The sequence below is a fragment of the Dermacentor silvarum genome, chromosome 1, assembly GCF_013339745.2.
Source record: "Dermacentor silvarum isolate Dsil-2018 chromosome 1, BIME_Dsil_1.4, whole genome shotgun sequence".
Classification (NCBI taxonomy): domain Eukaryota; kingdom Metazoa; phylum Arthropoda; class Arachnida; order Ixodida; family Ixodidae; genus Dermacentor; species Dermacentor silvarum.
This window is the reverse complement of record NC_051154.1, coordinates 299,089,327-299,116,625: the sequence shown is the minus strand read 5'-3', so window position 1 is coordinate 299,116,625 and position 27,299 is coordinate 299,089,327. Positions and strand designations below refer to the sequence as shown.

The following is a 27,299-nucleotide window of genomic DNA, read 5'->3' as shown; positions in this document are numbered from 1 at the left end:
GGAAATCGGAATCATGGCCGCTTTAGCAGAAAATCTTTCCGAGGAGCGCGTGTTAATCTGGAGGTCTGTATGCAAACGTGAAATTTTATTACGTAACCATTTGTCTGGCCAGGCATGCATATGATCACGCGGTATTCTGAATATCACGTTATAGCCTTTAGACGGATTAGGATCTCATAACTATTGTTACCTGTAATTTAAAGAAGAAATAATAGATTGAGAGTGAGAAAAAATTATAGAATACAGGGCTCATTTCATTTTTTCCATTGTAAGCGCGCACTAAATGCTTGAACGTGGAATCGACTCACGCAGCAACAAACTTCAATAACGAATAACTGTATTGAAAACACATCGAAAAACAATACATTGACACAAATGGATAGAAATAATTAAAAAATCGCAGAATAAAAACGCTGGCGCTCGGCGCAAGTGGGTCCACCATGTCGCTGGACAATCGTCTCGGGCATAGCAGCGCGCAGACTTGGTCGTAGCGCTTGCCGTGGACTTCGACGACGAGCCTTGCCCCAGCAGACCAGCACTTCAGCGTAGAAGGGCCCTGAATCCGCTTCCACACGTCTAGTGAACCCACGGTACCAGCGCCGTGTGTCACGTGAAGTCGGTGGTCCCGCGATCAACCCCGGCCGCATAGTCAGCCTCTCAGCTAAGACAATCACGGCAGATGTGGTAGTATTAACGCCTGCAGAGCCTGGAACTGTTGTGCTAGAACAGCTGTGACAGGGCGCTGCCAAGGAGACAGCCGGTACACGACGGGCGCGTTATGTCGTCATTGGGCGCCGTTCCATGCGTACAACGCCGAATTGCCGGCTACTCTGGGCGGGCGAACCTGGTAGAAAAAGAGTAAAAATGCCAATGAGCGCGACTGTGCAACGAAGAAAGTCAATGTCGCTAAATGCACGTGTTACCTGTGGCACACACAGGAAACAGAGAACAAATTACAGTAGACCTAAGCCAATATGTTGCAGTGAACTACATTTAAGGGTTCTGGCTTCTCTAAAGCTGCTACTGATGTGAACTAATTAAATATACTGCAGACTACTTATCATTCTTTCAATGTCTGTAAACTGAATGAAGCGATGATTTATGTTTTACTTTTCTAGGAAAGCAGGTTTTTCTACTAAGAATTTCTGCCAGAGGAATAGTTTATTGTTGATCCTTTACAGATAGTAATTCTAAGACACGGGGCTCGCAATACACAACAGTACCATACGCGAGCCTCAGTGAGTACGTACACTTCTCTAGGTCATGAAAGGAAAAAATTGATATCCACTCGTATGTGGCACCTTGAATAATTCCGCAAAAATAGTTTGCTATACTCGTCTAGTTACTCCGAACAACCTTGTATCTTGAAAAGGTCTCAAGGCGAGCTCGTTGGCAGGCATTCATGGTTTAAAGAACAGCGATAAAAACACGGACAGAAGGAATAACACAGGAGGAACGCTGACTGCCAAATGTTCTGATCTCTTTTAAAGAACTTCAGACAAGGAACAAAGTAGGTCTTCCGGGTAGCCGCTTGCTCTAAGGCAATTGATTTGACTGTTGAAGCTTCGTTGAATATAATGATGGCAGGAATGTTAGAGGGCATTTTTGAGTGCTCGAAGTGGAATGGCACGCTTGACAATTCTCGAGTGACCCGATGTGTAGGGAAGTAGGTGCTTCTTGGAGCTAGGCGCATATGCCTAGCATATGGGGGGGGGGAGGGGGGGGTCAGGTCGAACTAAAGGTCAAGAAAGCGGATTACGCCTTCTATCGGCAGTTCCTTAGTTAAAGTGAGGCCTTGGAAAATGGACTGGAAGTCACTGACAATATTATCTACTTGCACAGGGGCTTCTTCTGGTTTGGCACTGATTAAAACCAAGAAGTCATCGGACGTAGCGGAACAATTTTAGTGGTCGAACGTGTTCTTTGTGATCCTGCAGGAGCCTATCATAGTGTATGGGGAGAAGTTCGCTCAAGATTGGGACGATATGGGAGCCTATGCAGACTCCACTGTTTTGCATGAACAACTGCTCATTGTGCCTAACCACTGTGGAGCACCGATAAAGGAGCAGCAATTAAAAAAAAGTTGGCAATACTCGTGCCGATGGGTTTCTGGTAACGGAAGACGCCATGCTGATTGACGCCCTCCTGTACGCCGGGCCGCGGACCAAGAAAGGGTATTTGAATTCTAACAACGACAAGCAGTTTAGCAGGTAAAACCACAGACACCTTTGCCACATTCCAGCCTCGGAAACGATGACGCTATAGGGGGTGCCCTCCTTGTGGGTTTTCGCCGTGAAAAAGGCTGAAAGGCAAAGCTCTTTTCAGCTCTTGAGCATGACTGTCAACTTCGTACGTCCTGCTTTTTCGCAACTTTCGATGGCAAGCTTCTTGTTCTTTGTTAGGTGGAAATTTACGGGCGACTCGAAATTGTCGTGGAAGGCCCTTTGCGCCAACTGTCGGCACGTTCTGGAATTGGCTACTACAATACCACCTTCGCTAACTGCTTGAATCAATTTCAAGTCATCGTCGCGCAGCAACGAGACCAAACTTTTTTTTCAGTTGCTAAGATTTCTTTCTTAAAAATGCCGTACGGGTTTTCTTTGCAGCTTCGTCCTACAGTCAAGTAGATGACAATTTTTCTTTTCTGTCACAGCTCTTTCGAAGTATGTCTAGGACTCGTAAGTTTCACAAGGTGAAAAAAAAAGAATAAAAACTATCGTGTACTTCGATTTAAGAGCAGGTTAAAGAACCTCAAGTGGTCAAAATTAATCCGGAGTCCCGCACAACGGCTGCCTCATAATCACACAATTGTTTCGGCACATAAAACCCCAGAATCTTGAACTTTGCCAAGGTGGAACTATTTCTGTAATACCATCCTTGAGCCCCGTATATTCAAGCGACTGAGCTCACGCAAGCCACGGAAGCCTTTGGGCTCGCGAGGCAAAGTCGCTATATGGAGTCACGATAGCCAACCAACGTGGTTCTCTGCAGCTTGTTAAGTTGGAATAGAAGTTTGTTTTATTTTGTATTCTTAATATTTGCATAGCAGTTCGGCGCCTATCTGATTTTTTTGCCCACTTATTCTCTTTCATCCCTTGTATTACTCCAGTTATTCTGTGCCTTTTCCATGACTGCGTACATCAGGTGTCCATAGAAAAGTGAAACCGTTATGAAGCCCACATCCTTTGCCTTACCTTTGCGCCATCGTACTTACGTCTCTGTCGCCATCATATGACCCCATACAGGCAAGTTATAGAAATGTGTCGTTTCTGGTATATCACTCACTACAAAGTTGTAAAGTTGATACGTCATTTCTTTTTCTTTTTATATTGTTAATTTCGAACCAGACGGTTTCTCTTTTGGTACCTGTAGATGTTTACACTAACATTATCTTAACAGCTTTTGCTGTAAAGTCAAAGTACCCACGAATTGGATGTACAGAGTGGTAAACTTGATGGGGCATTTTCTTCTTTTCTCTTCTCAATTTCAAGCCAGACGTTTTCTCTATTGGTATCTGTAGATGTATACATTAACATTCTATTCGCAGCTTTTCCTGTAAAGTAAAAATACCCACGGATTGGACGCTGTAAAGCAGCCTACAACGCTCTCCACTAGTCTCAACTTTGGTATTGATTTTTTTCCAGCAGTGATCAACACATGTCTTTTTTCACCCCCCTATCTTTAAATATTTCTTGCGCAGAACTCCGGATTTCGAGAAACCCAACTCGGAAAATGCCAGGGAAAAGGCAAAAGCGTCGGTAGCGTCGCTTGCACTCGCTTCTCAAACGTTGACGGCTTGCTAGCTGAGCCAGATTGTGCACCAGGCTACAGTGTACTAGAAGGGGGCAGTGGGCTTACTCAGCCGCTCCTCTGACGCAGTCAGCGTCACATCCAAGAGGTGGCGCCACTGGCAACTTCAATGGAAGCTTTGCTTGCAGAAGCTTTGATTTTCCTTGCGTTTCTGTCGGCTCAGTTCGAAGCAGTTCACAATCGAAGCAATTCACAAGCAGTTTGTTTTTAATTTTGGCATACTTGACAGTCTTTACATATCTTTAGCAAGCACTATATTTGTTTAGGCCACATGATATTTGCCATAATAGTGCCTTGTGGAAAAGGAGACGGCTGCCTATCCTAACTATTAGACCTTTTGTGCAAAGAGCTCGTGGCTGACGGATGTTGCTTATGCGGACGGGGCCTTCGAATTTTCCGAATTATCGGGCAATCGTAAAAAAATATTTGAAAACGGTTTCATGCCGTGTCGACCTAATGTAAAATTTTGTCAGACAAAAAACAGTGCGTCCATACTTCCCAGCTGGGCTCAAAAAAAAAAAATCAGGCATGCTAACCAGGTTTGTGCCTTTGCTTAGCCAAAATGATTATGTATATATGGCTTAAATATTTCATTGGTCCACTTTAGTTGTTCCATGCTGCACAGTAGCCTTCTGCGTTTATATTAACCATCATTACACCGGCACACATTTGTTAAATCAAATCAGGTTTGTTTTTTCCATAAAGAAATGGAGGGAGGCCTGAACAAAAAGTGAAAACTAGTTCACTTGACAAAGGCTCCGGCTTATGCTTATGTACAGTTATATAAGGGTAAGCCAAATGAAGTTAACAGGGCTGTTGCTGACACAAAGCTTTTATTTGCAAGAAGTACAGCAAGCCATTGTTTCATGCACTTCAACTCATGTGCAACGGCTCAACTGCAGCTGCTTGAGCTTCTGCCGCTTTCCTGCCTTGTCACAGTTAATTTCTTTCATATAAAAATGGAGACGTGTGACAATGTAAAAACTAATTATTTTAGCTGTGAGGCTAAGAGCGTGCGCATTGCAGCCAACTTCGAGGGAAAGCTTACTCTTAACAACTGCCAGCATATCCATAACGGAGTCAGAGTGTAGCTCACTCTGAGAGAAGCATTCTGTGAAAAGATCCTCTAGAATTTTCACACAGCCGTACAGCTGACTGGAAGAATAAAGGAGGCCTCCTCGGTCACAGAAGTTTGTTAGCCGGGCAAGTTGAAAACTTTCGCCTGGTGGCGTCATAGTGAGCAGCTTTATGCATTCTTGGCATTTTGTGCTGGAATTGACAATACACTTCCGCGCAACATAGCCCGCAATGTGGTTAGTGAGCCTCGAGTCGCTTCTGGCCACGTGCTGGTCATGGTCGTTTGAAACCCGCAGGCCTGTGCAATGCTGGGGTACCACGTTTGTGTGGCCTCTGTGGCAGTAGCGCTAGCTGCAGTTTGACTGCACTAATTTCTGTCACATGATGCTTCGAAGAGTCAACTTCCACTAGGGAGGCCAGTGTACCTTCCTCGCAGTTTCCTTCGCTAACTGACCTAACTAGACCATAAAAAGAAAAACAATTCACAGTGATCAGGAACTGCGTTGGAGTCGAGTACAAAACGTGGCTCGAAATGGAGGTCGTATACTGCGCTCGTGTCGTCCAGGGGAGGTTCTATGGAGGTTCTTTTCCCAATATTTCCGCCTATTTTTATCCTTCGGGACGCCAAACAAGGACAACTTCGGCCCATCCTTCAGATAAACATAACCTGTTTGGCACCCAGGCGCGTAACAGTGGTTTTGTCGATGCCGTGGCATGGCTCAGTTACTGCAAGGCATACTAATCTCTTGCAGGCTATGTGCGAAAGAAACACTGAAGGAAAAAAAAACCCACGCGACGACGTCCACAGAAAAAAAAATTGCCGCGTATCTGCGTGCTTCGCTGCAAATGTCGTCGAAAGACGATAGTCTTCTGCCGGCCGTACTACATGAGTGCTGGTCTGATCCGCGGCCACCCGTGATGCTGTTCTCGTACCATTTCCGTCCTGGCATGATAAATGCAATGGAGGTTTGTTTGAACAGACTTCATTTTACCGCATTATTTCATCAAGCGGCCATTTATGTTTTGCCCTGCCTCCGACAGCGCTTCCTTTATGTTGAATCGGCCGCATCTGGCTGGCATTGATAAAATTGAGGAGGCGCTGCCTGAGACATGGACGCCATCTGGCAATACATCGGGAAACATGAGCTTGTGCAGAGGGTTTCCTTCCTCCGTGGCAGAGGGCGCTCGTCGGCGCGCAGTCGCGGAACGTCGTTCGCCGGCGCGCATAGCATGGCATTTTCAGCGCAGCTTAAGAAACTAGGGTGTTTAGAGTTACGTATCTATGTATTTTCTATTAAAGGAGCACACCTCCTAATACTTACCTAGTGATGTTGCGCCTCAGATATGCGTAATATTTACTTTGTGATCGATAACGTTCACAAGTATGAACAGCCGTACCAGTTTAAGTAGTGTGGGCGGTAAGCAAGTGGTCCAACTTTGGCCGGGTGGCTGAATCGCAGCTCAGCAACTCCAACTAATATGATCGGGCACTGGGCGGGCACTAGGCAGCTGCGCCGTCGCACCCACGTTCCATTGAAACCGACGCCAGCGCCGCCGCTCGGGCTATCGGAGAAGCTCCTATTTTTGACATTCGTGGAGCCGCCGCATCGCAGAGCCTCCGCCAGAGAGTAAGCCCACTGCCCCCTTCTAGTACACTGTAACCAGGCCGCACTCACCCACTTCTTTTTCCCCTTCTTTCTGTCTATCACCAGTGTTCCCAGGTTAGACGAGGTGGCGTAGCCCAAAGTTTGAGAAATTGTAGCCCAAATGTAGCCAAACACAAAAAGAGAGCAAAATATTTCGTAGCCAAATATAGCCATTTTTTGCAGTTTTATTTCTATATAATTTTTACATTCAACAACGCAATCCTTTTTTGCACAATCCGTTGTAACCAAATGTCCTTGCCGCCGTGACGGTCTACATCACGCTTGCAGCAAATCGCTGCAGAAGGCGAAATCATAGTGCTTTTATTATATGACAGATAGTACTAAGTTATTATTTTTAATTATATACACTAATACTAACTACGAACTCTGCTTTTTAGCTCACGTGAACGCAAAATAATGTTTAGCATCATTCAGCTCTCACGTGACATCCGCCTACGGCGTAGAAAAACTTCAGCTGTCCAGTGGTCTGCGACGGTGACAAGCCCACGGCTTCTTTTTTATGAGCCGAAACCAGTGTATCGCGCAATTATATCTCGCGATATTTGTCTCATTGTCCTATCTTGTTTCCTCTTTATTTAGATTGGCCCGGGTTACCTGGAACACACTCTATATAGCTTCAATTTACATCAACCTGGCCGCCATCTTAGGTCTCCAGCACGCCAAGAACATGCGTTAAAAAGAAGTGAGAGACAGCAGATGCCACTCGCTGTCTCAATCGGTGTAAGCGAAACTTTAAATGGTTGATGCGCAAAACGGTACACAAGTGTAAGAAGCGCGCAGTCGTTTGCGGCGACGAGCACGTTCCCAACTTAACTCGCTCGAAATGGCAAAAGCTGTGACGGCTCACAAAGAGCAAAGGTAAACGACAAATCGATAACAGTGGTAATCCTGTGAAAACCGGTTATTGTCAAAAAGCAAACCATGTTGATATACTATTAATAATAATTACTGGGATTTTACGTGCCAAAACCCCGATATGATTGGGAGGCTTATAGCAGTGGGCGACTCCGGATTAATTTTGACCACCTCGGGTTCTTTAACGTGCTCATAAATCCAAGTACACGGGTGTTTGAACATTTAGCCTCGATCGAAATGCGGCCGCCGTGGCCGGGGATCCAACCCCCGTCCTCGGGCCAGCAGCGCGACACCTCACCTGCTAAGCAAACACACTGGTTGATGTTCGTGTGACGTGGCGCACTGATGGTATCGCGGTAAACTTGTTTCGATATTAGCACAATAAGTACCTGCATTTGTCACGTTACGGGCAAACCATCTATAAGTAAACGCACCCGGATCCACTTTGGGCTCGGGGTCTTGCTCCCGTTCTTTTTTATACTTTCTCGCATACTTGGCCCACTTCCCCATGGTACGATTTTCGTCTCCGAGGAGGATTCGGTCTTAAGTCTAACCTATAGAAATGATCCTCTAATGTAAGCACAAATAAAAACTCATCTCGCAGGAAAAAGAAAATGGCAGTAAAGCTTACGTGTGAGAAACGTGAAGCAGGTCGAAAGCTGTGCCCGGCGCGATAGTTCACGAAGAAGCCCAGGCCGTGAAAACACTGGAGCGTGTCATCTACCCGTGCTTCTTTCATGTCGGCGCCACGATCACCCGACCCTATTTTTTTGCTCTCTGAGCATACCGATGTTAGTACAGTGTACTGTAAAAAACCCTCTACTTCCAGGCTCATCTCGATGCCCGGGGATCGGGTGTCTCCCGGTGTAGCGCGATGTAAGTTTAAGTACATCAAAGATCAAAGCCACTGGCTCAGACAACGGCGCAGAGAATGGAGGGGGAGATGGGGCGGATGGCATTTCGCGCACGCTCACACGCACAGGCGCGTCTTGCCGGCTCAGTGAGCTACAACATAGCCTTCAATATTTGTTTCTATTCGATCAGAGCCCCTCATGGAGCGTTGATTAGGGCGCCCTTTATAGCCCAAACAAAGCCACGTCAGATTTTCAGTAGCCCAAATGTAGCCACATAGCCAACTCGTCGAAGTCGACGGCGAAATTTGTTTTCGATAGCTCATTTTGGCTATTTATAACCAAACCTGGCCACGGCCGGGCTCGACTGGCGCGCGCGCTCGCTTCTTACGACCTTCGCATCGGGGCTAGTTCTTGCCTATCGCCGCTGCTTGGTGGGAGGGAGGGGGGCGCTGCGACCTCACCCTGCTCAGCTGTTCCCAGCCGATCTGTGCAGCGCGCGCAACGCTGGAAGATGGGCTCGGGCGCGCTTCTTACCTCACCGTGCATTGAAGAACAAGTCGCCTAATTGTTAAGGACGCGTAAATGATCCGTCTAGGCTTCTTATAAATGCATGCAGTGTAACCGTATTAATACATCGAGCTTCTTTAAATTCACTGGGGAACATGGAGACGCATGCGCCGGGAGAACAGCTCTCCGCCATCAAACGCATATGCATTTTGAGGTATGAAAAAAAATATTTATTGCTCGTATGCACTTATACCTCTGTCACACGGCACATGTAATGTCATTTACAGTAAATGACAGTCATACCGAATGTCATTGCAGTCTTGCTACGGCGCTAGTCACCATAGTCTTGCGTTCCCAATCTACATGGGTAAACAAAATGGGATTCGCAATTGATGGCAATGTTTATCCGCAGACTGCTATGATTACGAGACCATAGAAATCGTGCTTCTTGATTACATATTTTCAATATAATTTTAGCATTACAATGGTAAACATTGGATAGTTATTAGAAAATATATTACACTTCATTTCATCTTTGTAATTTATCGCCATGCCCCTGTCGTCGAGATTACACAAGTCGCACGTGAATGAGTTCGGGAAGCTCATTTAATGGGCGAATGCCATTAGCTGTGAATGTCATTCACTATGCCCGTGTAGAAGCAGCAAAAATGACATTAACACTTAATCTCATTCGCTGCGAATGACATTACACGTGCCGTGTGACAAGGGTAATACAATGGTTGCCATACTTTCATGCAAAATCTCTTGCGGACACAGTAGCTCCACAAAAGTATCTTATTCACAATTACAATCTAAAGGGTTTCCTTGGCGGCTTGTGTACATAGGTCGAAGGCTTGTCGTTTTCGTCAGTCATTTGGTTTGAGTGATTAACAAGGAGCATTCTCAGAATGTTCTCGGCAATTAGATTTGCGGATCGTCTCGCATGGCTGTCGTCAACACCTTCAGGGCAGCTCAAGATGGGAGCGCGCTGTAAATAGGGCTGGACTGCTCTTCCTGCGATGGCAGGTGTTCGGAGGCTCTATCGAAAAAACAAAACAAAAGACAACAACACTATCTTGTCGAAAAGCGCTAGAAACTCAGGCTAGAAACTCATTGCTTCGAAACAGGTGAAACGAAACACCGTGTCATTTTCCGGAACGTGACTTGCAATATGGAACACAGCAACACACCATCACACAGCAGTTATATACCGATGCGCAATGAACGACGCCAAGTCTTGGCTGTGGCTGCGCCTACTAAAGGCTGCACGACCGTCTTCAGGAGCCCACAAATTAATGCATACTGAACAACACTGACAGAGCACCCAATAAAATGCGCGGGAAAACGATCGTGCGAGCGCGAAGGCAAGCGCATGCACGCGGGGAAGGGGAGGAAGGGTCAGGGTCGCAGCGCCCCTATCAGTCGGCGCTGGCAGTCGGCGCTGGTTAAACGTGCTGAGAACCTCTCCCATTGTTTGCCCCACGGATGAGAAGGCAGTAAGAAGCGAGCGCGCGCGCCAGTCGAGCCCGGCCGTGACCTGGCAACACTATCACCGCTCGACCACACTTGCACAGCTGCTTGCTGCCACTGCATGTTGTGGGGCTCACACAACAGCCAGGAGCTGAAGTCTTTTTTTTTCTCTCTCGTTTAGGATGCTGTCAGTGACTCACCAATGTGCTCACGGTGTATTAATCGTGATCTGAGCAAGATGATCGGCACTCTTGAGTGGGTGCGATCAGCCTACACGCTGCTAGATAGGGACATTGGTACAAGGCATAGATAGGCACAGTGCTAGATGATGATATGACAACATGTAAGTAGCTTACACAGGCTGGGTGACTGTTGCGACCAAATTTAAAAGCAATGTCCTTAGAAATCGTCATTATCATCACAGAGAGGAAATAGGTGAAGCAGGGGCAATGACGCTATTTTAGTTATTCTAGGGACTAAAACTATGTATAGCAGACATGGAAGACGGCAACAGGATGAAGTTGTGCAAGGCGTGACAGTTGAGAACAGACCCAGCAATAGAAAGCGTTTCAAACTGCCAGAACTTCTGTACAGCCCTTGGTGCCACTACCTTTTGCAACGCTTCGGCGGTCACAATGTTTTCTGAAACGAGGTCGTACAGAAAGAATTGGTGACCGGGTGGGTCTTGCCCGAAATCATGATGAAAGGAGCGTCATCGAAGTACTCCGAAAATTTCTCCGTATTTATTGTCGCACTCATGAGAATCACCGGCTGGATGAAAAAAAGAGTGGCTTACAGGGCATATGACATAAATTACAGAAGAAAAATAAGGAGCAAATGTTGAAATACACAAAACTTTGCCAGGATCACATTAAATATCAAAACAGAAAAAAAACAAGTAAACAATCACACTGAAACGGCACTATAGTATTAATGTTGACCAATGCATCACGAAATAAGGAATTATCAGTGATGAAAACAACGGTTAAAAAGGGTGGTTTCACTCCCGTGATGTTCGAGGTATATAATGACTGAAGGAATGAATTTGAGTGCTGCAAGAAGGGACATGAAGGAGTGCGCGAATATTCGATAATTTTGAATAATATAGAATTTATGAAAGGAAAAATTGACATCCACCTGTATGCAGCACGAAGCTACGATTTCAGCTTTCATGAACTTTCCTCTACCTTGTGGAATTCTGCAGAAGTGATTTGCCGTTGATTATAGGTTTAATATCCGTACTTAATTCGAGAACAAGGTATTAGATACAAATCGAATATATTGCTGGCTGTACGGGAAAAATCAGGGTTCTTAGCGTTTATTTTTTAAATCTAAGTATATGTGTTTGAATTTGTGCTAAATACTGTGGTCCTGTCGTGCTGCTTGCAAAATTTCGCCTGTAAAACACCCTCAGCCGCTGGACGTCTAAGCCTCGCGGGAAAGACAGCCTCGCAGTCGCACGGAGCACGGGTTTGCGGACAGCGAGGGAGGACAATTTTGCAGCACCACCCCCAGTCTGAGCTTATCGCTTGATAGAAATGCTATGAGTGAGGGGCTGGCACAGGGTCAAGTGCATCTGAGTTTATGGGCATTTGCCGTTGTATAATAAGGCACCAATAATATAATAAGGCACCAACCCAATAAAAATTGGGTTGGAGTGCATACGGCAGGCATTACCAAATCCTGACTGGGAGCTTACCACTGTCGTTGAAGAGAAAAGTGTACAATCATTGCGTTGTACCGGTGCTAACATATGGGGCAGAAACTTGGAGGTTAACAAAGAAGCTCGAGAAACACTTAAGGACCGCACAAAGAGCGATGGAACGAAAAATCTTAGGACTAACGTTAAGAGACAGGAAGAGAAGGTGTGGATCAGAGAACAAACGGGGATAGCCGATATTCTAGTTGACATTAAGTGGAAGAAATGGAGCTGGGCAGGCGATGTAATGCGTAGGATGGATAACCGGTGGACCATTAGGGTTACAGAATGGATACCAAGAGAAGGGAAGCGCAGTCGAGGTCGGCAGAAAACCAGATGGGATAATGAAGTTAGGAAATTTGCAGGCGCAAGTTGGAATACGCTAGCGCAAGGCAGGGGTAATTGGAGATCGCAGGGAGAGGCGTTCGTCCTGCAGTGGACATAAAATATAGGCTGCTGGTGCTGCTGATGATGATGATGAATAAGGCACAGTTTGTCCAGTGGAATTTAATAGATTACCGCGGACCATTATCAGCAATCGGCAACCGGTAAATGAAGCGCCGCCGAACCGTGATCTCCTGATAACGGTGTAGTACATGCTCATGTTTTGCAACATTGCGTGGCAGCAGCGCATGGTGCAGCGCTCTCGCCGTCTGCGGCCGCGTTGACAGGAAGGCTTGAGCGGCCCTTGTTCCCATGGTGGAAAGACAGAGGGTCGTTCCAAAGCATTGAAACCACTGACCTCCTCCATAGTGGAGATCAGTGGTTGAAACAGGCGTAATGCACGCGGTGATGCACGGGCAATAGCGTGAAAACGAGAGTGAAGCCATCGTCTCATCCGATATCGCACCGGTGCACGCCACGCGCTATGCTGCACAAGCAGTACGCTTCCTCCGTGAAGGCGTGCCTTGAAAGCGAGTGACTATGCGTGAGCTTCCTCACTGCTTCCGAAATCCACCCGCAGCGGTCGCTCACTCATGTGGAAGGCCGTATCCCCATCGTGGTTGCACTGAAGCGGGGCGAGCGCGGCCGTGCTCCCTGTTTAGGTCGCGCTTACGCGCTTTGGTATTTCACGCGTGTGCTCTCTTTTATTGCAATTGCATTTGTATGGACACTTCAAGCGGATTTCTGCCATCGGCGTTGCCGTCGTCGTCGCCGTCGTGAGGTTCCGTATGAAGACCAAGAGCGATAAAATCGTCGCCGCGCGCCGTATGTGCGAGTGAGAGCGCGCGAGGGACGCGTGCGTTCACGGAGAGCGAACGAACGGCGGAGAGCAAATCCGACTTCCTCCGTAGCGCTAAAGGCCATGGGGGCATGGGAGGGAGGGATGGAGGGGGGGGGGAGCGACACAATGCTGCGTATCTTGCAACCAGGCGCAAGGGGCACTGGCGACGCAATCTCCCACGCGTACAACTGCGAACTTTGCGCCGGTGCGGGCTGTCGCGCGCATCATATCTCGAAAGCTATCTCCAGACGGCTCTGACCTTTGTATGCGCTGTGCTTTCGGCCGCTCACTTTCCGTTGAAGCGATAGACCATACGAACCATCGCTCGCTGCGGGGGCCGCGCTTGTTCACGCCAGCGTTTTGAAAGTGGTTGTCTGCGGTCATCGAGTGTGATCTATTGATGTTTGCTTGAGCGCGCAGACACCACGTTTGTAATTAAGTTAGTAAGCGAATGTGTCGAAGTTTATGCAGCCGACAAAACTGCTATCCCTACACCGTGTACCTCTCTACTAATTTGGTATCGCAATTGATGCTTCGCCTTTCGGGTGAAACTGCAACATTTATTACCATCACTGCGTTCAAAGCGTTAGTTGTAACAGCACGGATAATAAAAAAAGATATTCGTTGTATTGGAAGCAGTTTCAACATGCAGAGACGGAATTTCATAAGTGCACTGAAATGTGGTCGTTATAACCAATAGATTGTTATATGTGGGATCGTTATTAGTGGGTTCGACTGTATGTGTGCCATGAAAGGTGTTCGCTAAGGGCGAATTATTAAAAATCCATGGTTGACTTATTAAAAGTGCAACTGAAACTACAGTGACTAGATGATAAAGTGACTCTGGCCCAACTTATTCAATGTCAACAATGACGTTGGAAAAGACAGACGACCGTCGCTGCAGCTATTTGAGGCTGCGATGGTTACTCGCGCAAAAAGAATTCTAATTTTTGATGGCGAACGTGGGCGCTGTGAGCATAATGCGGGTGAATACGGCGACATTCGTAAAAATGCGTAAACCTTACGAAACAATGGGGGAGGTTTGGAAGGTATGCGGCTACAAGAATGAAGAAAAGGCTACCTTCAGTGTGCTGTTGGTGGAGAGCACCTCACGAGCAGGAAGTCGGTAGAGACGTCACGCTCATGGACCTCGTCAACGAGTTCGCCGTTCTGCTGCCAGTGCCGCACCAGGATGCCGACTGTACAGAAGAGTATGCCTCCGCGGCTCGTCAGCAGCTGCTTCGTGAGACGGACTTGGAAGCCGGCGGTGTGGCTCAGCTGCAGGAATGAAAATTATCTCGTTCAATACGTTGGCTTTTTCATTTTAATGTTGCACCAAGGAGAAAATCACGTACAGCTGTACTTTCAAACTGCGTTCCACAATAGCAAAATTTATTGCAAAATGTCTGCTAACCTCCACAGCTTGGCATGGGAAGCATAAAAAGAGGATGCAGTGATCAAACTTTTGCTGCGGAGTGAAATAAAAAAAAGTTATGAAAGAATGCCTTACGAGTCAATACTGTTTACGCGTTTCAAGATAATGAATTGCATAAAAGTGCACTACACGTGATATAAAACTGCAACATTAGTTACAGGCATGACAATATTATATACCAGTACAAGACGCTACAGTGAGTGGCCTGCATTGAAGCCGATCTGCAGTGAAAAGTATAATTTGTGCATGAGCGCCACCTAACTTAAACGCTGTATAAATGTTGGAGAGCTGCCCACAATGTGCCTGCAGCCACTTCATCAGCCAGTGGCAAATGTTCATCGCAACCATACTACCTGTCACTAGTCTTAACCAGTGCTCCTTGCATGACAGTCGGCAGGCAGAGTCGCAGTTTGCTATGTGGCGGCAAGTTTGTTAACATAAGCCATGTTTGCACCATAACGGATGCGGATTGTGTCCGAAAAACTGAATGGCACATTGTGCGCCATCCAATGTCTCGGCTTCCATTGTTAGAGGGGTAGGTGACGGAGTCCTAGTAAGCGTACAGGTGCGAAAAACGTGGCATCTGAAAAAATCAATCGGCGGTTGTATTTGCATTTTTTGCCCGTTGAATAAACATATTTTGAGCTACTTCAGGGTTCTCCGCACGGTAGGCGGAAGGGTAAATGCCACCCACTGCTACTGTTCACCTCTGAACCCCTTTGTGGAAGGACTCGGCAATTAGAGCGGCTAATTATTTTTTCTCACAAACTTTAGCTGTTCCTTCTACATAGTTAGTATACTAACTCTATAAGAAAAGCTGGGCGAAAAATGTGGCAACCACAAAGCTGTCATTGTGTTGCTACCTCTTAATTTAGTAACCACAAATATCGAAATAGGATGCAAAAAACAAGCATGTAGACGCAGCATAAGCATGGATTATGAGTATTGTTCATTCTATTTATTTCTGAGAAAGATGCAACGGCTATTGAGAAAATTTACGGTGCGTGAAAGGGTGCGTAAGAGCAGCTGGCATGAACATTTTGTGTATATGCTCTATGGTAGAATAAACTGCATACTAGAATGTTCCCATGCCGCGTCATTGGTTATGACTAGGAGTGTGCGAATAGCAAGTTTACTATTGAAAAAGAAATTGAAGTAATGAAAGCCAAGTGCGGAGTCGTATACGAATTCAAGTGCAATTTTTTTACCAACCAGAGGTAAGAAAAAAAAATGTCAGCTTATTGTACCGCAAATGATCTACCGTAAAATTATACTTTGTGGTCAAAAATTCTCTAGTACAACACTTTTGCTTAACAGTACCACTCCTGCAGTTATTTAATGTTGTCATGAAGGAAGGATACCATATTTTTGCAAATATAGCCTGTACCAAAATTTTTGCAGTAAAGTTGGGGTGCGAAATTTGCTTATTTGCAAATTTCGCCTTAAGGCGTGGTTTAAGCAGCGTGGCCACGATGCGTGGCCATGGCATCGTGGCAGAAGTGGTAAACTTTAATTTATGTTTATCATCATATTGATTATCAGATTTATCAGATTATCAGGCATGCCGTAGTGGTGGACTCCGGATTATTTGGACCCCCTGGGGTTCTTTAATGTGCACCTAAATCTAAGTACACGAGCGTTCTTGTATTTCATCCCCTTCGAAATGCAGCTGCCGCAGTCGGATCAAAACCGCGACCACGAGAAACGCCATCGCCGCAAAGCTGCCGTGGTGGGCACAGAAGTATTGATTTGATGTGTAGTCGCTTCTGTAGTGACGCCTAGACGCTACGGTAATTTAAAGTGGCTTTGCGTCTGAACACGCTGCGTCAGTTGTTCGCAAGACAAATTTGCATGGTGTTTATTTTCAGACACAGTACAAACGTACCGTACATTGATCTTAAATTTATCCAGTTTGTCCGCAACCGCTGTCGTGTGTAGTAGTAGCGTTTCTTTACCTTCTTACGTCACCTTTTTCATCTCCCTCCCTCCCCCCCATGTATGTGGGCTGTGACCCAAGAGTAGCAAGGTTGCTATTCACTCATTTCATGACTGCGTCGGTTCTACCCCATGCTCTGCTTCCTTTCCCTACCTCTTCTCTACCCTTCTATCTCCCTGTTCGTCTGGAATGTTGCACATTAGTACAAAGGTAAACACTGCAGCTTCTGGAATGCTTTTGCGGGGGAGTATCCGATAATTACGCCCGTCATAGTGGCAGTGCAATGGAAAGGTTGAAATGAGTTTTTCATGTCGCGTTTCCCCTCTGCCACGCTCCTGCCATAAAGCACCAACCGACGTGGCGTGCAAGACAGCGACAGCAGCAGCAGTGCAAAAGTCGAAAGAAGAGACAAAGAAAGGTTCACTTAAATATATTAACCAACCTCATTATGCCGCTCGAGAGCCGCCCGCTTTGCCATGGAGAATGCTGCAATCCTCCTTGGCTGGGTGACCACGATATTGCACCTGGAGCCTTTGCCCCCACGGATGTAGTCTTCAAAGACGAACTGGGCAGCCTGCTTGGTCTTTCCAGATCCAGTCTCGCCACAGATCACCAGACCACACGGTTACGGTTGATGACACTTACAATGTCCTCCCTGCAGCGTGGAATGTAGGTCAAGTTTTCGTAAACATGGCCATGCTCTTTAATTCCGATAAAAGTGCAGCTGAACTCTGTTATAAGAACAATGAAGTCCCATGTTACATAGAAATACTTCAATATACAGTTAAAGCTTCAGATAACTAATTTCACTATAATAAAATTCTGAATATAACGAAGTATACAGCTTTATTTAACTTCTTGTCCATACAACATCATGTACTTTGAACATGATTTTAACGAAATGTGTTTATGCAGATAATCCTCGTTAGAAAGAACGTCAATACCGTCGACTTCTGTTAAGTTGACTCCCGTTAATTTCATTTTTCGGCTAATTCAATCGTGACCGAAGGGTCCGGCCGGCGCTCATGCATTTATTAGGTCTCTTTCGACAGCAGTCGGGCAAGGAGTAAAGTTATTGAATGAGGCTGCTGCAGGCCTTTGGTGTTTTTGGTGGAAAGCAGTTAGTCTTACCTCGCGTATTGCCTACGGAGCGCTCGCAGCGTCGACGCTGGCCCTGGTCGTCCACGGGCTCTCTTATGGAGCACCACTGAGCAAGTATCAGGAGGCCGAATTTCGCCGGAGGCTGGCTTGCACCAGTGGTCCACGTGAGGCGCGAAGACGCTTCGTAAACGAGGTTGGGGCAGTGCATGACGAAGTGTGCACACGCGGCACAAAATACCGCCTTGAGGCCGTCGTCCAGCACAGCGGCCACGTCTTGGGCAGCCACGCACTCTCGGTGCTTCGAGAAGGTGGTGCGGGCATCGCTGTCCGACATGGGCTCGACGCTGTTGGTCGAGACCAGGAGCAAAGTACATTTGTCGTTTTCCGTCGCTGGTCCACTGCTCTCTACCGGGAGGGCTGCCGAAAACACGGTGGCGCTTGTCGTCTGTTGGCGTAAGTCGCGGCGACGGTGAGGAACTGCACGCGTCCACGGCCTGCTCTGGAGGTTTCAATATTTGACGGAACCGCACTGAATCGAACACCGTGGAGCGAGCCAGCATGCGCGCGTGCTCACTGGCTCACGATGACGTGGAAAAGAAAGACGACGACGACGATGATGATGATGATGATGATGATGATGATGATGCCTCAATCAATGGCACAACCCACTGTGGGGGATAGGCCACGAACCGGGTGGTATCATGATAGAAATTTAAAATAAATTTGTTTAGAAATAAATAAGTAATAAAAATTAAAGGAAAAGAAATAAATAATTGAAGATGTGAAACGAACCGATAATAAAAGAATTAAGTAGTCTATACTAAGTTAGTCAGCCTTACCTAGATACGATGCGTGCGTGCTCGCTGGCTCGCGATGACGTGGAAAAGAAAGACGACGATCGAAGGCTGACGAAGGCGCGTAATTAGAGATACAAAAAGAGAACCTTGCTGAATTTCTAGAATTACGAATTATTCCTAATATTTCACTTCATTATGTCAAAATTATTTTATCTCAAAATTTCTTATAGTATTTTTCTAATGACTGCTATGCAAATTTAGTATTTATTAAATTTCTAATTAACATAGTTGAAACCGCCTGCTTCTTAGCCAATCTCCCGTAGTTAAGGAACTTACCACCCGTATACCCCGATCTTTGGAAAATGGTCCGTGCCTTGATCCCAGCTGGTTATGCGATTAGCATTAATTTTGGGGGATCAAAGTTCAGCCACTTTGCGCTTTGTATGCTCTCTCACTGGCCTTTTCTGAGTGAAAATAATAACCAAGTTCCTTAAAAATTTATTTACGCTGGGCGTGAAAAAAATGTAACCCGCCTAACACTGGTCCCTCAAGCACAGCAGCCCAACACTATGCGACGCTTTGCGTGCGGGCAGTCCGAATCCACGCCTCAGTGGAGGTGCCCTCTGAATAAACTGATGCTGATTTTAAAGGCAATGCTTTTGCTGGCTGCATGCGGCGAAAGCGATTGAGGGGAGCCGGAAACACGTTTTGGACGGCGCGCCACGCATCTCGGAGGACGTACGCAGACTTCGCGACGCCTCCGTTAGATGACGTGACATACGTCCATAGGGAAACACGACAGAGCAGTCCCTGCTACAGGGGACGTACTCTCGGGCGATCAATTTCGGCGATAAAAACGGCCTCAGGTAACACCAATTGTCCTAAGGAGATTCCAAACAAGTACTGAAGTCCCACGTCCAAGATAGGAAGTCATAGGAGTGACCCCTGGACTTCAGCGTCGGATATCCACTGAACGTTCTAGAATAGTACTTGAATGGGCACCTGCATGCATGCATGCAATAGTCACAGGCATATATGCATATTGCAGTTCTCCTTTAAGAAAGGACGCACTATTTCTAGCGTCATTGTTTAAAAGGAATATTTTACGAGGGATCCCTGCGTACACGGCTTTGTCATTTGCGCTAAACTTAGACTTGTGTAACCTTGCACAAATTACATGCCTTGCGGAAGAGAGAACCCAAAATGCATATGAATTCTCATGCACTGCGGGCTTTAGCAATATTACCTAATACGTGTAACAAAATCGCGCGATATGCTACGTTTGTCTTTACCACATTTATATATACCATAATCTTGCGCACTGCACTGGTTCATCGTACTTAACGCTTCGATCGTATGCTTCTCATTCAAAAGCAACTCGTTTCAATCTCAAAGACAATGAAATGTTGCTTGTGATGATCATTATGAATATACCAGGTGTATCTTCAATGCGTATTGCTATCTGGGGCCGCGATGAATTCCGGACGTAATTCCCTGCAAAGCTGCGCCACTACCACTAAGCCCATCACAGCGGTTTTTAGTCTTGCCACAATCGACGCCAACGGCAAGTTCTCCGTCTACTTAGTTCTTAGTCATTATTATCATACGACAGAGAGAGAGAAATAAAATAGTTAGAGTGGTTTCCACTTGGAAACAGAATTCTCTGTGAGGAAGGCCACTTCTCATTAGATTGAGCTATAAATTCCTCTAGGCAACTCAATCCGCGTTCGCTGAAACTCTCGTCAAATCTGAACGTTCGTCAAACGTGACCTATTGTTGCCATTGTGGCAATAAATATCAATACAACGAAGCGAGAATAAATAATGATACTACATAAGAAAGTGTCCTTTTTCTCGAATAACTAATCATAAGAGTTCAACTTTCAAAAATGTCCCAAGGAAATAAGTTAGAGAAGACTAGCCCCAGATCTCAAGTAAACGGTAGAACTTTTACGGTCGAAAACACGTTCCAAATTGCATTCAAAGTAATAAGTGTGGAAGACCAGGGAAACGTTCAAAATTTGAGGACCTTTTTTGTGAACAAAAAAAAAAACATTTGCGAAGAACGTACTGCTTCGATTGATATATTCTCCGGTATTTATTGACTTCCAATGAAGCATTTCACGAAATGGCAGCAAAGTAATTCCAAAATCGCAATTTTGTTAACGCGGTAGCGCTATGGCGTTGCGCTGCAGAGATAGGGGTCGCCGGTGCGATCCTGGCCCCGGGTGGAAATTTCGAAAGGAGTGGAACAGAGCTGCTGCTGCACGATAAATTGGGTGTGCGTTAAAAAATCTCAGGTGGTAAATTTATACTGGAGTACCCGACTGCAGCGAGCCTCGTAATAGATCCCGATTTTGGCACGCAAATCCCAAAATTTAATATTTAAAATTTTACGCCATACCCATGAGCGGGATTGGACACTCTGGATGGAATGAAGCGCACAGCGTATAAGGGGTAAAGTTGAACATTCAGAACAAAGCATTTGGTAAATGATAACAGATATTTTAGAGGGCCTATATATCAACTGAAGAAATAGAAATAAGAATAGACTAGGCAACTGAAAAAAATAAATAAATTGAAAGAAAAAAATATCCCGCGGTCGGTACGCTAGCATCGTAACCTTCCGGCTGCTTCAATAAAGTTGTCCTTGCCCTCAGCGGTGCCTCATTTCTTTGTTTACCACATTCAGAAGAAGAACGGGTGCTTCGCGAGATATTGCTGCCATTAGCGTTTCGCAATTCATTGTTCTGCGAGTTTGCAGAATGATAGTTTGCACGTGTGCATTTGGTTGATGCGAATTTTCACGAATACATTATTGTTTTGCGAAGCGTATCGCTACCATGTCACAGTCGTTGTGGCTTCTAAATCTGTGGAAGCGTCAAAACAAGGTCCAACTGTGTAAATAAAACCCTCGCACTTCCTCGCTGGCTACGATGCGTAACATCGTCGTGGCTCATAGAAAACAGCATCAGCGTAAGAAACCGTAAATTGCACATATGCACACTAATTTTCTTCGTAATGCGCAAAATATATGTTCACGGAATTGTGTACCTCAGCTACCATCCCGAACAGTCCACAAGCCTCTCTTAGGTAAGAGAGCCACCGATACATTTCTCTTTATATGAGCATGGGTTCGTGTCTTGCTGCACTTTCCCGCTAAGAATCCTTCACAAGGAAGGCGGAATCATGGCCGCTTTAGCAAACATCTTTCCGAGGAGCGCGTGTTATTCCGGAGGACTGTATGCAAACGTGAATAACAATTCATTTCAGCGTTTTAGAGTCGAATATTCCTACAGAACCATTTGTCTGGCCTGGCATGCATATGATCACGTGGTATTCTGAATTTCACGTTGTAGCCTTTAGACTGATTAGGATCTCATAACTATTGTTAGCAGTAACTTAAAGAAAAATAATAGAATGAGAGTGAGAAAAAATTATAGAATACAGGGCTCAGTTAACTTTTTTCATTATCAGCGCGCGCTAAATGCTTGATCATGGAATCGACTCACGCTGCAACCAACTTCAATAACGAATAACTGTATTTAAAACACATAGAAAAATACTACATTCACCCGAATACATATAAATAATCCAAAAATTTGAGACTAAAGATGCTGGCGCTCGGCGCAAGCGGGGCCACCATGTCGCTGGACAATCGTCTCGGGTTTAGGAGCGCTCAGACTTTGTCGTAGCGCTTGCAGTGGACTTCGACGACGAGTCTTGCCCCAGCAGACCAGCACTTCAGCGTAGAAGGGCCCTGAATCCGCTTCCACACGTCTAGTGAACCTACGGTACCAGCAACGTGAGTCACGTGAAGTCTGTGTTCCCGCGATCAAACACGGCCGCACAGTCAGCCTCTCAGCTAGGATAATCACGGCAGATGTGGCAGTATGAGTGCCTGCAGAGCTTGGAACTGTTGTGCTAGAACAGCTGTGACAGGGCGCTGCCAAGGAGACAGCCGGTACACGACGGGCGCGTTATGTCGTCATTGGGCGCCGTTCCATGCGTACAACGCCGAACTGCCGTCTACTCTGGGCGGTTGAACCTGGTAGAAAAAGAGTAAAAATGCCAATGCTCGCGAATGTGCAACGAAGAGAGTCGATGTCGCTAAATGCACGTGTTACCTGTGGCACATCCAGGAAACAGAGAACAAATTACAGCAGACCTAAGCCAATATGTTGCAGTGAACTACATTTTAAGGGTTCTGGCTTGTCTAAAGCTGCGAATGATGTGAACTAATCAAATATATTGCAGACTACCTATCATTCATTCAATCTCTGTAATACGAGTGAAGCGAGGATTTATGTTTTACTCTTCTAGGAAAGCAGGTTTTTCTACTAAGAAGTTCTGTCAGAGGAAAAGTTTATTGTCGAACCTTTACAGAGTGTAATTCTAAGAAACAGGGCTCGCAATACACAACAGTAGCATACGCGAGCCTCCGTGAGTACGTATACTCCTCTAGCTCATGAAAGGAAAAAATTGACATGCGCTCGTATGTAGTACCTTGAGGAATTCCGCAAAAATTGTTTGCTATACTCGTCTAGTTACTCCGAACAACCTTGTATCTTGAAAAGGTCTGAAGTTGAGCTCGTTGGTAGGCATTCATGGTATAAAGAACAGCGGTAAAAACACGGACAGAAATAAGAACACAGGACGAACGCTGACTACCAAATGTGCGATTCTTGCTGCAGAACTGTTGTAGGGGTGGCTGGCGTTCACTTTCCTGCATAATGAGCCGAGTTTGTTGGGGGCCGAGAAAACAACACGAACACCCGCTCGCCCTGCTGCTATTTTGATTCTGTGGGAAACGTCGTGCACGTATGGGATAAGTGCTAGTTTTGTTTTGTCAAACTCAGGCCTTGCCTTATCCCTGGGAGTTCGATCTCTTTGGCAAGAACTTCAGACAAGGAACAAAGTAGGTCTTCCGTGTAGCCTCTTGCTCTAAGGCACTGGATTTGACTGTTGAAGCTTCGTTTAATTTCATGATGGCAGGAACAATAAAGGGCATTTTTGAGGGCTCCAAGTCCAATGGCACGCTTGACAATTCTCGAGTGACCCGACGTGTAGGGAGGAAGGTGCTTCTTGGAGCTAGGGGCATATGCTTAGCAGATGTGGCTGGGGCTCAGGTTCGGCTTCAGGTCAAGAAATCAGATTACACCTTCTACCGACAGTTCCTTAGTGAAGGTGAGGCCTTGGAAAATGGACAGGAAGTCACTGAAAATTTGATCTACTTGGACAGGGGCTTCTTCTGGTTTGGCACTGATTAAAAGAAAGAAGTCATCGGACGTAGCGGAACAATTTTACTGGTCCAACGTGTTCTATGTGACCCTGCAGGAGCGTATGATAGTGTGCGAGGAGAAGGTCGCTCAAAATTGGGGCGAATATGGGAGCCTATGCAGACTCCATTCTTTTGCACGAACAACTGCTCATTGTGCATAATTTCAGAAAAAAAAATTGGCAACACTGGTGCCGATGGGTTTCTGGAATCACAAGACGCCATGCTCATTGATGCCCTACTGTACCACTGTGGCAAGGTCCTCTTCGGGAGAAGGAATAAAACATATCCTTTATGTCCACTGAGAAGGCTAATATTCCGGGAGGGCAGGACTTGGCCAAGTACAGAGAAACCTCTCACGGGCTGCGGAACCAAAACGGGTCTGTGACTTCTAGCAACGACAAGCAGTTTAGAAGGTATAACCCCGACACCTTTTCCTAGTTCCAGCCTCGGAAACGATGACCCTATAGGGGGTGCCCTCCTTGTGGGTTTTCGCCGTGAAAAAGGCTGAAAAGCAAAGCTCTTTTGAGCTATTGAGCGTGACTGTCAACTTCGTAAGTCCTGCTTTTTCGCAACTTTCTATGGCGAGCTTCTTGGCCTTTGTTGGGTGGAAATTCACGGACGAATTGAAATTGCCGTGGAAGCTAGGGCCTTTGCACCTACTGTCGGCACGTCCCGGAATTAGCTACTACAAAACCACCTTCGCTAACTGCTTGAATCAATTTCAAATCGTCGTTGCATAGGAACGAGACCGTACTTTTTTTTCAATTGCTAAGCTTTCTTTCTTAAAGGGACACTAAAGAGAAACCGGAAGTTCAGCTTCAATGGTAGATTATTCTATCACGATCACAGACATACCATTCTTACTGCTAGAGAAGTTTAATAAGCGAGAAAATAGCGAAAAACTAAAGGATAGGTGCTGACGCCCCTTCGAATTTCCCGCACTACACGTTCCTGACGTCGGAGCTCACAAACGCAGCCCGCGGCCGCGATTGGTCGAGAGCGATTTATCGCTGTTAATAAAACGCAAAATGAAATACACCTTAAACGTACATAAACAGCATTTGCCAACTTTTTAAGCCGTTTGAAGCGAGGACGTGCAAGTTTAGCGCAAAATTATATAAGTAATAAGAAAAAATGGCGTGGGGTTACATGCGGTCGTGATAGTTTCGTAGTTTCGTTTTTGCTCCATGCATCATCGCTCGCCCCTGTTCCGCTCTACAGTGCTGCAGTGTTTGTTTGCGTGCTGCGTGGCTCGAAAAACTTAGACTTCGCGGGAAACAGCCAGAAAATGCCTCGTGTGTGTAGTGTTTAGGGCTGTATCAACGGCGCAAGGCGCGCGCTGGTTCAGGGGCAGCGGCAGTGTTGACCCGACTGTGTCCTTTCATGTGGTGTCGTGCGATGAGCCCAGGCGTTCGCAATGGCTCAGTGCTCTTCCAATGATAAAACGGCAAAAAAGCCAGAGACCGAAGCTGTGCTCTCTGCATTTCCCGCCCTCGGAGTATGCATATAATCCTACTTTCAGAAAGTAGCTTGGCGTGCCCCAGAGGCCAGTCCTTTCTCGAGCAGCTGTCCCATCAATGTCGCCTTCATCAAATCGCCTCCTGATGCCCCGGCAGCAGCAAACTGGCGGCTTGGTGAGTGCTGAATGTCCTTATTGAAATCAGGAGAAAACCATACCGAGTACGCTTGTTCTATCGGAACTTTCTACGCTTGTTCTATTGGGAACATTGTCGCCTGGCGTCGATGAAAACGAGGCTTCGGTTTCCGTCCGCGTGGCCAACGGCTCACCGCCATCGTACGCGGAATACACCTACCGCGCGAGCACAGAGGATCATTTCGCACTCCGTTTCACTGAAGTCGCTCAAATGCAGTCCTGCTTCCCTGGCGAGATCTTTGTTGCAAGGCTCAGCGTCAGCAACGGTATCCATCCCGGCAACAGAACACCTTAGCAAAAGTCGCAGAGAACGCAAGCGCACATGCCATGCAGCCTATGCATGATGGAGCGAGCGCCACGGCCGTTTACGCAAGCGGTGACGTATCATGGCACCCTCTGATTCGCTGAGAGCAATGAAATCCGTGATTACACTGCTTCAGCACCGAATCTGGGGTGAGAACAATAGAGGAAGAGATATTTGGTATTTGTTTACGAATTTTTACGCTAATTACTCATATTTTTGCACCCAACAAAAACTGCATGTATTCGGGAAGGTCCCTCTTTTTTTCCAGCTTAACTTCCCGTTTCTCTTTAGGTTCCCTTTAAAAATTCTGTACGGGTTTTCATTGCAGCTTCGTGCTATAGTCAAGTAGATGACAATTCCCCTTTCTTTCTCAGCTCTTTGGACAGTACGGCTAGGACTCGTAAGTTTCAAAAGGGGAAAAAAACTATCGTGCACTTCGATTTAGGAGCAGGTTAAAGAACCCCAAGCGGTCAAAATTAATCCGGAGTCCCACACAACGGCGTCCTCATAATCACACAATTGTGTCGGCGCATAAAACTCCAGAATCTTGAACTTGCCCAAGGTGGAACTATTTCTGTAATACCATCCTTGAGCCCCGTATATTCAAGCGACTGAGCTCACGCAAGCCACGCAAGCCTTTGGGCTCGCGAGGCAAAGTCCCTATATAGAGTCGCGATAGCAAACCAACGTGGTTCTCTACAGCTTGTCAAGTTGGAATACAGGTTTGTTTTATTTTGTATTCTTAATATTTGCATAGCAGTTCGGCGCCTATCTGATTATTCTTTGCCCTCTTATACTCTTTCGTCTGTACCCACGTAATTATAAAGCATCTTTCCCATACCTTGTATTACTCCAGTTATTCTGTGCCTTTTCCATGACTGCGTACATCAGGTGTCCATAGAAAAGTGAAACCGTTAGGAAGCCCACGTCCTTTGCCTTCCTTTTGCGCCATCGTACTTACGATAAGTTAACGGTGGCTCTGTCCCCATCATGTGACCCCATAAAGGCAATCATATGACAAGAAGCCAACAAACTTATGATATGAAACATATGATATGATTCTTATGATAAGATTAATAAAAATCGGGCCCCTCGGTTCCCTTTCTTCTCGCCCATATAGGCAAGTTATAGAAATGTGTCGTTTCTGGTATATCACTCACTACAGAGTTGTAAAGTTGATACGGCATTTTTTTTCTTTTTATAATTTTAATTTCGAACCATACGTTTTCTCTATTAGTACCTGTACATGCATACATTACCATTCTCTTCGCAGCTTTTGCTGTAAAGTCAAAATACCCACGGATTGGACGCTATAACCCAGCTTACGACGCTCTCCACTATTCTCAACTTTGGTATAGATTTTTTTTCCAGCAGGGATCAACCCATGTTTATTCACCACCTATATTTAAAAAGATCTTGCGCAGAACTCCGGATTTCAAAAAACCCAACTTGGAAAATGCCAGGGAAAAGGCAAAAGCGTCGGTATACTATAGCGTCGCCTGCACTCGCTTGTGAAAGGGTGGCGGTTTGCTAGCTGAGCCAGATGCGGCACCAGGCCGCACTCACCCACTTATCTTTCCCCTTCTTTCTGTCTATCACCGCTCGAGGACACTTGCACAGCTGCTTGC

The 27,299-nt window shown here is 46.1% G+C and overlaps 2 protein-coding genes across 10 annotated transcripts in view; one reads left to right on the top strand and one right to left on the bottom strand.

The window, feature by feature from the left end:
• The window catches only part of LOC125942958 (uncharacterized), a 773,958-nt gene that overhangs the window by 633,465 nt on the left and 113,194 nt on the right, over window positions 1-27,299 (top strand). The window lies entirely within an intron of this gene.
• Window positions 1-27,299, bottom strand: part of LOC125942222 (uncharacterized) — a 343,209-nt gene that overhangs the window by 250,669 nt on the left and 65,241 nt on the right. Inside the window, exons 4-5 of one of the 9 annotated variants that reach the window (XM_049660380.1) lie at window positions 14,246-14,442; window positions 398-844 (exon numbers count right to left, since the gene is read on the bottom strand). The exons of 5 other annotated variants lie outside the window; for them this stretch is intronic. In XM_049660380.1, the coding sequence (XP_049516337.1) occupies window positions 14,248-14,442 (195 nt within the window). In that variant the 3' untranslated portion in view covers window positions 398-844; window positions 14,246-14,247. Of the gene's footprint in view, window positions 1-397; window positions 845-14,245; window positions 14,443-27,299 lie in introns of those variants that run through there. 3 more of the 9 variants (XM_049660381.1, XM_049660379.1, XM_049660382.1) reach the window with 3 other exon arrangements.